Source organism: Apteryx mantelli, chromosome 10, assembly GCF_036417845.1.
Source record: "Apteryx mantelli isolate bAptMan1 chromosome 10, bAptMan1.hap1, whole genome shotgun sequence".
Lineage (NCBI taxonomy): Eukaryota > Metazoa > Chordata > Aves > Apterygiformes > Apterygidae > Apteryx > Apteryx mantelli.
In genome coordinates this window covers 11723638-11736823 of record NC_089987.1, presented here as the reverse complement: position 1 = coordinate 11736823, position 13186 = coordinate 11723638, and the positions used below count along the sequence as shown (strand labels likewise).

Sequence of the window (13186 nt, the reverse complement as noted above, 5' to 3'; positions counted from 1 at the left end):
AAATAATAGGTACTTTGTATTACAGTTTATTTTGTTACTTGTTGCTTCAGTGGACTTTAATTGATAGTAACAGAGAACTGTAAACATAATCATCCTTGTCTTTGTTATAACCACAAAATCTCTTATGTATCTAGTTTTGCTTTTTAGCGATAGTATTAAAAATCCTTCCAGAACTTTGTTAGAATGGTTCTGCATGGTGGATGATAATGTTCTTTTTGGATTATTGACTTTTAAAAATACATGTTGATACTATATATACCAGCTCTGATCTATTGCAAAAATAGATATTCTAGCCTGAACAGCAAAATATGAAGTATTAAATCTAGGTAATAGATCCTGCAGTTCCTTCAGGTGCTTAATAGTTAATGAGTGTAATATCCTTCAAAAGCACTGCAAAGCGAGCATATGGCTCAGAAAACTCCTATGGCATTCCAGGATCAAAGTTAAACAGCAGGAACACAAGGTTAGAGGAATTAGAGATGGATAAACCCATTACCTTGTAACTTACCCCGTTCATCCCTCTGCCGAGGTCGGACTGTATTATTTGACACTCTTTTGTCGTTAAAGGTTGAGAGAGATGTTTGGGGGGGCTGCAGGCTTTAAAATTCTCTGTGCGGGTCTCGCGGATGCGTTTCGTAGCCGACTACAGCCGCTCGGCGCGGGACGTGCGGCCCGTGGCGGCAGCGGCGGCAGGGACGCGTCCTTCAGCACGCGGGCTGCTTGGATCTCGGAGTCTGCAGAGTCGCAGTTTATACCCCCGGTGGGGCACGCGCTTTTGTCTGTCCGCGTGCAAACAAAAGATTGTGCAAACCAAAGATGCTTAAAACAAAACTTTCCTCAGCTCTAGCACCTCTGAGGCACGTCTCTGCCTCGAGCCCGCTGAGGTAGGTGGCACGACGTTATCCGTGGTTGCGGTGGAGGCCGTGGCCGGGCCGCCACGGGGAAGGGCGCACGGTGTTTCTGCAGCGTAACGCAGCCGGCGGGACGCGTCGCCCGCACGACACGGGCACCGCTGCTGGAGGCGGCGGTTCTCGTTAAGCGCTCTTTTCCCATAACTGGAAAGAGGCTTAAAATCCCTGTTTGGCCAGGCGGCAGGGTGTGAAAGTACGATATAACCATACAGCAGAGTTTTGTTTGTTGACTTTCACACTAATTATTGCTGAAGGTTTGAATTGGGGCAGGTCAGGAAAACAACTGCAGTCAGGTGCAACCTGTAGCCAGGTTCCCTGTTGGACAGGGCACGAGAGAGCTCGTGTCCTGGCAGGGACCAAGCTTGAACGTCTCTCCCTCGTAGCTGCCGTCGGGCGGTGGAGCAGGAGACGCCCGCCAGCCACGCAGCGAGGTCCTTCGTGCCCCTTCTCCGGCGGGGGCTGCCTGCTTTTCAGGCGCCTCCCTCATGAAGGCGCGTACCGGTGCTCTGCTGGCAGCTTACGCACAGACCCTGGACTGAGGCTGCCACAAGTCATTGCTTTTATAATAAAAATTATGGAAATGTGACAAATACTACTGTACAAACCCAGTGGCAGCGTCCGCTCCTAGCACTGAACGGCAGCGCCAGGGTTGGGATTTGGCGGTCGCGGGCAGCAGCCCTGGCCCCGGCAGTGGCCCCGGCGTCACCCCTGTCGGGTTGGGCGCTGTTACTCCAGCTGCCCTGGGGTTTTCTTTCCTGGAAGTTACTTTTTTTGTGATAGGACAAGTAACAGAAACTGCTTAGCCACCTGGGTGACAGCGTTGGGTTCGGATGCATTTTAGTCTCCCCGGCACCTCTGCTCCAATTCGCAGCATTTTTTTCTCTGCCAAAGCAGGTAGCAGTATTTATCGTACCCACCTTGAATAAATATTGAGTAATATTGCCCTTCGGAGACTCTGCGAGCGTGTCCTGCCGCGGCCGCCTCTGGCCACGCTCGCCCCGGGGCTCCCCTCGGCCCCGGCTCCGCACCGAGGCGGCAGCCGCATAGGGACCAGTGCACCGGGAGAGCTTTGGGGAGCGCGGGGGCTCTGCTCGGCCCCCGCGGCGGGGAGCAGCCGGCGGGGAGAGGAGCGTCGGGGCGTAGGGACCAGTGCGCTCCACCGCCCGGCGGAGACACGTGGCGCTCTTCTGCACCTCCTGTAAAATGAGAAAAAGAAGACACATTTTAATGACAGTTTTCTAAAGTGTGCATTCCCCACTGATTTGACATTGGGCAGGAAAAATGTCTACAGAATCAATTTTTAATAAGTGTAAACAGCTGAATTATGAATGACAAAAATATCACTGAATGGTTAAATATTAATCATGTAATTACTTAAATTAATACTTTTAGCGCAACGTCGGGGTGAGGAGTTTTGCTTATGTGGCGTCAGGCCGCGGCCGGGTGGGAGAGGTGGTGGGAACGGGGGAGCCCGGCGGCGGGGCGGGGCGGGACGGGACGGGCGCGCGGGGCCTGCCGGCAGCGGGACGCACCGCGGTGCTGCTGGCGCTTTGCCCTGGCCTGCGCTGCTGAGCGAGCTCACGGCCAGGCCCATGGCGTTGGCTGCTCTTCCTAAAACCTCTGGAACCGGATTTACTAAACAAGAATTTAAGTTTTCTGCTCAAAAAGAGAGAGTTTATCCATCTTTCGGGGCTGTCAAGAAAATGCCTAAACTGTGGCCTGAAAACAGAAGGCAGAAACCCCCGGAAAACTCTCCTGTCCTGAAATCCTTCCTAACCCTCGCGACAGCGAGAGTCGGGCGGGCAGAGCCTTGGCTGCGCTGCCGGTGCTCGGCGGTGATCCCTGCAAGCCTGAGCGGTGCTCCCGGAGGCGCTGAAAGCCCTCGCTGCTCCCAGGATGGAGCTTGGCAGGCGTATGAAGCCATGAAGCCTGCAGTTTGGGGACTGGACCCCCCCCCCCCCCCAGCCCCGTGTTACTGTTTGGAGAAGAAAAGTAGGGAGCTAGTTCAGTCCTGCAGGTGGAAAACAGGGAGCTGGCATTATCAGGGCACATGCGCAGAAAACACTGTCTGTAGGTACTTAAATACAGCACGTTGCTTCCTTCCCTGTCCCAGGAGCTAAGAGAAGAATTTACTGGTGATCTTGCCCTTGTGGGTTGGCTGGCTGCGTTGTTTGTTTTTAATCTAATAAAAGCAGATCTTAAATATCATAGTGAAATCAGTATAAAGCTAGAAACTTGCCCTTTGGCATTTTGGCTAAACATTATTGAAAATGTAAAAGCCTGTAGAAAAAACAACAGAAGCACAAAGAAACTGCAGCAATATGATCAACAGGTTGTCTTCTAAAAGTTAGGAAGAACAGTGCAAAGTATCCAGCCTGGGCGCGAATTACGGGACAGACGCACGGGCTGGAGGCTGGGTGCTGCTACGTGGGGCCGCACTGCAATTCAGGAGGGGAAACGTGCAGCTGAGAGGTGTGCAGCGCTGGCAAGACAGAGCTGAAGCGCGGTGGGAGTGCTCCAGATGCTGGTGATAGGAGATGGAGGCAATGGAAAGGCAAGCTCGTAATCCTTAGGCCTTTAACTGCTTTGATTGATCCTGCCGTGATGTATGCTCTGCCTGGAAATTAAATCTTGGACAAAAGCTGTGAAAGTGTTTATAAATTAAAAAGTGAAGTGTCTCTTGCAACAGGTGGGAACAGCGAAGAAGCATTCGTTGCTCAGACTTACCCATCTCTGTAGGATCTAAGTTTAGCTCTTTTTGCCTTCTGTCTTATTTTCCTGAGACTTCCACCTTGCTACAAGCAGCGCTGGAAGCATCACACCTGCTTGGCATAAGCAAGTGGTTTCTCCTGAAGACGGCGTAACCTAATTTGCCCACCAGAAGGGTGTTGGCACCATGACCACTCATAAAAGCAGCCATTTTTGGGGGTGAACAGTGCCTGGTCGAACAGAGCTGCAGGGCTGCAACCTCACCCGTGACTCGAGTTCATGACGCGTGGGGGAGAGCCGGAAGGCAGCGGAGCTCCCCGAGTGCCTGCCTAATCGGTATCTCATTTCTGACTGATCACAAAATTTGTGCAGTACAAAACCATTCCCATTCCCTTACCCTGGGCTGACTTCATCTGCTCTCTAATGTGCGCAAACACTGTGGGTCCCAGTTGTGGTATCCTTCAAGACACTGGAAGCTGAAATGTTGTAGCCCATGGGACCTCTTCAGTACTCATGATTTTCCACGGCTGCACAGTTCCACCTCAGTCTGCTTCCAGCTGCAGTCCACTCCTGTACAAAACACAAAAGGTTTTCTTAATTTCCAGACAGCATGCACACTCTTGTTTCCCTAAATTTCTCTAAATCATTAATATTTATATTTGCTATGCTATTTCCTTAAAGAACAGTCTGCACACATCTTGCTTCCCAACTTCCATACACTGTGTTTTGTTCTGTCCAACCTGAGACCTGTCCATGGAGCAAATTGGCATCAGGTGGGGGGGTTTCCATGCTCTTTTTCTTGGCTTTACACCCCACGAGTAAGCCTGTTGTGCAGAGTTTGCATTAGAAGCTCTGTGTGCCTGTCATTTGAGTTCACTTTGTGCTCTCAGGGTGTTGCATTTGCCAACTGACTTTCCACAGGTGGAGTTTGTATTGGTGAGAAGAGAGAAGCAGGAACACTTTCTGCATGCAGGGTTACAACATACTGAACTGAAGTTTGTTCTTGGAACATAGCAGCCCCCTAAAATGTCAAATAAATCCTTAAACTATTCATCACTCTCTTTTTGGGGTGGCAGTTAAGTCTTTCAACACTCTGCGAGTTTCTTTCCCCAGCAGTAATTTTGCTGGTGAAGAAATACAGCTCAGGGCACTCCACAAAAGCCTCAAAATTCATGTTTTGTTTTCATTACCAAAAAAATGCTTCGCTACTTTAAAGAACAGCCCATTAAAATTTTGTATCCTGTCTTCCCTGCATCCTTTCTTTGTTGGCAAGCCCTTCCCCAAATGCACCAAGGAGTTGAGCAGCAGCCCTTGCATTGCTTTTGCAAACCTCACAGAAAAAGGGCTGCAAAGCGGAGGAGGTTTAAGCCACAGCCCAGCTTGTTTAGGTGTAAGATGAGTTCTCAAAACTTTCAATACCCAGGCAAATTTACTCAGTAAATGTACAGCACTGAATATTAAGTTGCTGTATCAGTGTTACCTCTGGTTTCAGTCTAACTCAGAACAGCACACAAGCTCCTGTGCATGTCTAGGAAAATAAATTAACTCTCTGGTTCCTGGACTAAAATTTAACATTTTACAAAGCAATATATTTAGCTGTCTCAGGCAAATAGCCCTAAAATAACAATGAAAAGGAAAATAATGAATTACGGGAGGCTCACTGAACCTTGGGATTAAATTAAATGTTGCGATGTGAACTGAATTGTTTTTTCTGATACAGTTGAAAGGGTAGAGGTTGAAGAAAAAGCAGTAAATGTATTACAATTAGGGTTTGGGGAAGCATTTGGTTATTCTCATAAGTAAATCAGACCAGCTGAATACTAACACAGACACGAGGGAAGGATAGCAGGCAGTAAAACGTGGAACTTGCATGAGAGGGCAGAAGGCTTTTAAGCTGAATTCAGCAGGGGATTGCTAAGTCCAGTTTCATTTACTATCTCAAAAATTAGAAATAAGTGGCACATTAATTAAATTTACAACTAAACTAGAAAGTGAGAAGACCAGACCGAGGTGCAGCTGTGTTGCAAGGCAGGGCAGGGGCGGCCACGCGCGTCGGCGGCTCCGGCGCGGGCAGACTTTGAGCGGAGCGAAGCCGTCGCTCTGACGCACTGCCGTGACGCTCGCCCTGTCCGGCCGCGCCGCGCGCCTCGCGCTGCCGTCGCCAGGTCCCCTTCGCGGTGGGCCGCGAAGCTGAAGCGTGCCCCGGCCGGGGCTGCAGTCAGGACGCAGCTTACGGCTTCCGCGCTGTCCGGCCGTGCCGCCAGCGAGCTCCTCTTCCCTGGACGGGGAAAGCCCAGCCCTGCTTGCGGAGCGGGACGCGGGGATGCTGCACGGCTGCGTACGAGGGAAGATGCTCGACAGGGAAGCCAGCGGGCTGGGGAATAGTCTCTCTGGGAAATAATGGCATCCTCCTTGGCAGGGTTATTTAAAACTCGACTTTGAAACTTTAGACCCTCGGCAGTTGGGAACAATGCTGCACTGTCGGAGAGATGGACTCAATTACTTAATAGGTTGTTGCTGTCTGTCTCCTGTGATTTTCTTTTCAAGAACATATATTCAGCTGGGTTATTTCTCATGGGAAGGCAAAGCGTTCGGAAACAAGCCAGTCGTTTGGGAGGGAGGAAAGGCATGAATCCAGCCAGGCAAATGCCCACTTTGCTTTCTGTAGCGCACACGAGGAAACCCAAATGATGCAGCTGATGTTGTACTTTGCTCCCATTTACACCTAGCCAGCTGGATTCCCGGTTTCCTATGTCTCTCTTCCTTTTCTTTGGCCTGTTGGTTGCTAGCTTGCTGCAGCACCCAGCCTCAGGTGCCCTCTCACCCAGCACTGAGGGACCCAGGCGGCTCATCTCAGCGTGCAGGTGTTCCCTCCTCTGAAACGGAAATGCCTTGATGGCGTTTCATCCAAAAGACAGCCGAGACGGTGAAAAAGCTAGCGTCCAGCAACCCATCCCACAGCAGCAGCGCAGGTCTCCGTTGACTCCGTACGGTGCACAGGGATGTATAACATACCTGGTGGTACATGGTCATACCAGAATTGCTCCGCCAACCGCAGGGCAAGAATTTCACGGGCATTTTCCCCGTCAGGGTTATGGGCCTAGTTTGCAGCCCTCATTCTGGGCAGTGAGAGTTTTGCTTCAGGAGCAGTTGCGGGGCTCTCGCTGCCGACGCGCGCGGCTGTATCAGCATGCGTACGCGCGCTTGTGCGTGCGTGGGTGTGTGCACACGCGGGTCCAAAGCACCTATCGTTGCGCGCTTGTTTGGATGTCTCACCAAATTAAGATACCGAATTACCTTATGCACATTGAATTGAGTAACTAAATTGGCTGGAGGTTTTTAAGCCCTAAGGGTGTAACAAGATTTTGTCTCTTTTGCCCATTTCTTTTTCTTTTCTTTTTCAGAATAAGTCGTCTGTTTAACGGCACAGAGCCTATTGTCTTGGACAGTTTAAAACAACATTATTTCATTGATCGAGATGGTGAAATTTTCAGATATATATTAAGCTTCCTAAGGACATCTAAACTACTGCTCCCAGATGACTTTAAGGTAAGGAAAGCCATAGTCTGCAATCTTTTTTTTTTTTCTCCATTCTGTCATTTATTTTGGTGCAGGTTGGTTTGTGTGCTTGACCTAAACACACTTAACTAAATGTTGCTGTTTATTGTTAGGATTTTTAGTACTTGTGTATTACACTAGGGATGCTATTATTTAATAAATGGACCAATGGTTGTCATGGATACCATAAAAAGTTAAATGATGAAGCTTACGGCTAAATCAGTTTTTCTAAACTAATTGTATTTTCTCACATTTTTAGCTTATTTATCAGGGTATAACAACAATTAAGAAGCAACACCAGCAACTAGCACTTACCAGGGTTTAACGTTCGGAATCTGAAAGAAATGTTTTAAATTTGATGGTCAGAGAAATTAAGCTGTATAAATCTTTCTCTTGTCGGTATTAAAACAAAACACCCAGAAACAGACCCGTGAGGATTTCTGTTAGGTATAACCAATGCAGATATTTTCGTTTCAAGCAGTGATCTTTAACACAATTTATGAATATCAGAATATTCTTGGGAAATGGAATTTACTGAGGAGAGTCTAAGGAATAATACATGTTTTCTATGAAATAGTGGCATTGGGCTGCTTTGCAAATCCTGATTGTTTAAACGCTCTCCCCCTAGACTTGTTTATTTGGCTTTGCGCTTATGAAGCTGGCAACATTGTCATCCTTGTGTATGAAAATTAGAAGACAAAAGTATCCAAAGTGTAGATGACAAGAGTAAACAAAAGAACGAGCTCCGGGATGAAATGGTGAATCCGTTATAAGGATAAGGGGATCCTCTCCGGAGACATGGAGCATTGCTGGGAACCAGCGTTCCCGCGTGGCGTCGCGCGATTCCATGTTCCACGTTGCGCTAGGCAGGCAGGGCGATTTGGCCGGTCATTACCGAGTCATCCCGAGTCTGTGGTTGCTGTGGTGGCTTCAGCCTTGGCGTGCAGCTGATCCTCAGCCTGCAAACCAGCTCTCAGCCATTTTTGCCTGAGCAGTGAGTATAATCACGTTTGACCCAGGCATCACCGAGCTGACGGTTAAAATTAAAGGGATCGTTGTGCGCTGCCCCAGAAGGCGCTGCGGGCTGGGAGGGAAGGTCTCGTCCCCAGGCAGGGAGGAGGTTTGGCTTCCAGAGGCAGTGCTGAAGCTCCAGTCCAAGTGCTGTCCCGAGGACTGGTCGTTCCGGAGCGCGGCGGGCAGGCTGGGAGGCGACCGCGCGTGCGGGGTGTCGGGAAGCAGGGGGGCAGAGCAGAAGGGATGGATGTGAGAAAAGGTACGTATGGAGAACTGGGAGAAAACACACAGGTAGGAGTGAAGCTGAAGACCAGGACGTTCCTGTGGGTTGTAAGGAACAAGTAAAGGCAGGGGTGAACGGAGAAATAATGTATTAGAACGCCAGAGAGATGCTTTTAGCGGCGATGTTTTGGACAGGCTGGTGAGACAAGGAGGAGTGAGAAGAGGGTGTGCTAGCAATGTAGCTGGAGGTGATCGTGGCCCAGGCTGGCAGCGGGAGGGTGGATTTCAGAGGTGCTGTGAAACGAACCCAGCAGGATTCGCAAGAGCCCCGAGGTGAGGAGGTCGGTGGATGCCAGCGACTTGTCTGCGCAGCGAGCTGCTGGCAGGGCTGCGAGAGAGCCTGCCCCTGTGCCCACACTCGGTCCGTTGCTCCAGACCATCTTTTTGCATAGGGTTAACTGTATTTTATTTAGTTCCTCCCTGAGAGAGCTTTAGAGCAAACCTCAGGCTAATGAGGGCTCAAGAACAAAGCGAAGTATTGCTAGGTAGGGAGTAACTAAATAAAAATGCATAGAAGAATGCGCTGCAAAGCTGTATTAAAACTGCATTGTAAACGGATTTGACTTCACAGAAATCTTGTAATTTTACCAGCGTGATTAAAGTGACAGAAGACAATAATCAAAGGCTGCAAGTGGAATCACTTGGTGTTTCTAAATGCAAAACGCTATTTAAGGTATAAAACCTGACAGGTTTTCCAGTGAGACTTGCATTAAATGTTCTTTATGTCAAACAAAGCATTATCAAGTGTTTTGAATATTTATTAGTTTTTTACCCCTTAATTTAATCAGCAGTTTATTAGCCTCAAGGTTTAGCCAAGTTGCTTTTCAACTTGAATTGCTGCTCGGATGGTTATTTTGGAAAGTTTGGAATGTTAGTACCACACCAATGTTATTGTATTTGCTATTTAAGTGTTGTTTTCAGACTAAGTTAACACTGAAGTGCAGAGAAAATGGGGTATGTGTTCCTAGGCTAGTGATTCTTTATTATCAAGTCTGATTGGTGTGTTTACAGTGAATATTAATTACTCTTCCAATTACTGATAAGCCAGAACTTGAAAGCCTTTGGTATCTGACAGGTCTCCCTCCTGAGAGCAATACTCGAATAGGTCATACAAGTTTCCTGGGTTTTGTGGGTTTTAAGCCACATGAAGTATGACATGAAATTACCATAAGCTGTTTGGCTCTGCTGTCCTTTGCACCCAGTCTGTGCTGTGCCGAGGCGATGGCGAGCAGCGGGAGAGGTTATCCTCTACCTTAATTTCCCCCATCAGAGGTGTTTTCCCCAGGGTACTTATGACCAACATTTGCCCCCTTCAGTTTCATTACAAATCTTCAAGCAATCAGGACCATACTGCACATCATAGCTACTTATCTGAGATTGACTCCTTGCTTAGAGATCTTCAAACAAAAGTAGGCATAGGCAACTTGTATATTATTACTCCATCTTTAGTAGGGGAGGAGCACAAAGGCACAGGACGTCTGAGTTTCATATTGACTGTAGATGTCACCTGTAGCACTAGAACCACAAGGCCCGTGCTCTGCTTTCTTAATACAGTTTTAAAATTAACATGGCTGCATCTAATATTGGGTACTCTCAAACCTACCGTAACAAATGGCACAGTAGTAGAAGTGAGCAATTTTCTCTTGTAGCCAGGAGTCAGATCTTCACGGCACTAAAATATAGAAGAAATGTTGAGTCAGGAGGAGAGTTTGTTGTTTCACATAAACAAAGCATAACAAGTGAAAAATGGGTAGAGAGAGACATTTTGGCCAATTCAGGAGTCAATTTTAGTTACAGAAATAAAGAACATCTTCAGTACTGAAGGAACAGCATCAGGTTCACATGAAACACGGTTTTACATTTTCTCTCGACCCCCTGTTAACCTGTAGTTAGCAGATCTGTACCAACCCGCTGCCATGGCCATCCTCACAGCAGCACAGCCTGCCTTGCAGTCGCGCTTCCTCCTCCTTCCCAGGAAGAGGCAACCAGTCGTAGGGTGACTGCAAAATTTAGCTGACACGAACTCCACCAAAAAAAGACTTTTCTACTACATCACGACCAGATTTGTGAAAGTCAAAATGCTGCGTCTTTGAAAGACTTGCTGATCTTTCCCCTGAAAACTAAATGTTGTCCAGAAGCTGAGGATGGAGAGAAGGCTGTGTGCATCCCTGCAGTCTGTCTGCTCCCTTTGCAGGTGATCTGACAGCGCTTCTCTCGTTCACGTTAGAGATACAAGAAGTTTGTGCCTTGTGCCATGGTTGTGGCTTTGTGTGCGAGCCGTACTGTAACCGGGAGGGACTCGGGAACCCAGGGCTGCCGTCTCGCTCCGGCATACAGGCGGGTGCACGCATGCGCAGACACACTTGCTAAATATCTGATCGTTGTTGAGAACGTGAAACAGAACACGAGTGCAGGTGCCACCACTGGAGACCTTCTGTGGTGCTTTACCGCAAAGCGCGGGGCAGGCTGGCCATCTCCCCTTTCACTCTAGCAGGGAGCAGCCCTCCTCAGGAGCAGGGACCGTGGCTATAGGAGTCACCTGCTGAGCTCCCCGATCGAACATGAGCACCATGCCAGCTACCATACGCAGTGCTTGACTCTGGGCTGGGCTGCCACGAGGTACTGCCCTAAGAGGACGGGACGGTAGGGACATCATCCCTAGGAGAAACGGGAGACTCTTGGTAGTTCTGCAGAGCAAGGAGCTGCTGGATACTGTGCAAAATCTGCCCTGGGACGCTGCCTGCTGCTCGGCAAAGCTGCACTGGGCACAGGACTCCCCGTGAGAGAGAGGGCCCATTTGCCCGTACACATTTATCACTGTACCCCTGGGAGAGAAGCTAGAGCAGGCTGCTCTGAGGCTGAGTTTCAGTGAAATAGTGCACAACTGCCACTGTGCTAGGCAGGTGCACCTGGCAGCTGCTCCTGTTTCAGTGAAATGTGCCTCTTTTGGACAGATGTAGGAAGATTTGTGTCTGCGTCTACTGTTGGTAACTCACCAAAGTGACCAGCATGGAAATATTTCTTGTAACTCCTGTGGCACCTCCCTGGCAGGGGTCCCTTGTGGGTTAATTTTTTTCTACTTGATATTTTGTTTTAAGAATTTGCAAATCAGAGTAGGATTTTGTATGTAGAGTGCAAGGGTGGAAATATCTATGTCAGTATTACCTGGACATCTCAAACGTAGCATAGACAATCCAGAGTTGGGCATCACTGTCAGTCCAGTCGCAGATGCATAGTACTCAGAATGGTTTATAAAACCTGCATGAGAAAGTAGTGTATTTAACAGTATGTTGAGTTCATCATCATGCCCAAGCACAGATTTTATAGAGAATTAGACCCCCATGCTTTGAGCCATTCATGTTTTCTTTGTTAGTGATTTTGTAAAATCCTCATCCCTACCTAAATATATTGTCAAATCCCTCAGTGTTGCTGAGGTCACTCAAAGCAGAAATGTGAGATCTTCAGTTACAGGAGCCAAACCAAAGTCAGGGCTGTGGAGTGGTCCATGGTGGCAGGAGATAGTCTGGGTAACACACAGTCAGTGGAGTGTAGTTTCACAGCACGCTTCTCTTTCCAAGACTGTCACTGGTGGACAGCAACGAATTTTCTCTAGCCATTCCTAGAAGACCCTTTTCTATCCCATTTGTTCCTTACAGAGCAACAAATTCCCTGTATTGCCGCTGCCTGATAACAGATAGTTGCTGAGCATCCCTTATGCTGCATGTACACAGTGCCCCATCCCTACAAGCACATTTAAGATTCTAAACATTTTTGTTATAAATCCCTTTCTCTAGATACAAACCTTTTTTCAGCGTATTTGTGCTGAACCCAAGTGGGAAAGGAAAACCAAAGGGAGATGAGATGCGTTGTGTGTGGTGGTGAAGTTTGATTTTAAAAACTAACTCAAACTTGTTGGCTTAAATCCCAGTAGTTATGACTGGAGTGCATAGGTGTGTGGGTGCATACCCACTGCCATAAAGCACATTAAACTTTACCATAGCTCTTGTTTTCCACCCAGCAGCCTGAAATGTGTGCTGTATCCTCCTGGGAACAATTGTGGAAGAGCTGTCTCACTTGAAAACTGGTTGTTGCCTTATCACAAGAAGTATAAATTTTAATGTCCTTTATCTTGTTTATTTTAGGACAAATGATGGTTACAGCAGATGGTTTCACTTTCAGAAATGAAGGACTGATTTTTACATGGCTGTACCATCTCTCCTAGCTTTTACTGTTGAGTTTTCTTAGCACATAATCAATTGATTGACCTTTATAAATAATATGTTCTTTTATAGTGACCATGAATGCAAATATTCCAAAACTAGATTCTCAGGATGTACAGGAAACAGTGGCAGACTTTTCATTGACTTCAGTAAGCACTGGATGCTTCTGTTCACTCTACAGTGTTACAGTTGTAATATATGGTGGACTGTGTTGCTCCAGTGTCCCTTGTGAAGGAGATTTCAGAAAGTTGGGGGGTGGGGAGGGTGGTTTTTTGTTTTAATTTGGGCCACTGATCCCTGTAGGCTTAAACTGATCTCTTGCTCCGTAACCAAGGAACTTCGCAAGTACAGGGAGAGAAGCAATAACAGTTTAGTAGAGAGTGCTGATTTTTGAAAAAAAATTACCCTCCATCAGTGATCATTTCAGAAGTATACCACTGTGGAACAGTAGGGGCAGTTGTCCTCAGCTTAGACTAGTGGGCAGGGAATGAG

The 13186-nt window shown here is 47.8% G+C and overlaps 1 protein-coding gene across 5 annotated transcripts in view; it reads left to right on the top strand.

Annotated features, from left to right (window-relative positions):
• The window catches only part of KCTD15 (potassium channel tetramerization domain containing 15), a 44147-nt gene that overhangs the window by 22148 nt on the left and 8813 nt on the right, over positions 1-13186 (top strand). For all 5 annotated transcript variants that reach the window (XM_013941121.2, XM_013941120.2, XM_067302495.1 and 2 more), the window contains one exon: positions 7025-7169. In XM_013941121.2, coding sequence (XP_013796575.1) covers positions 7025-7169 — 145 coding nt within the window. The remainder of the gene's footprint in view (positions 1-7024; positions 7170-13186) is intronic.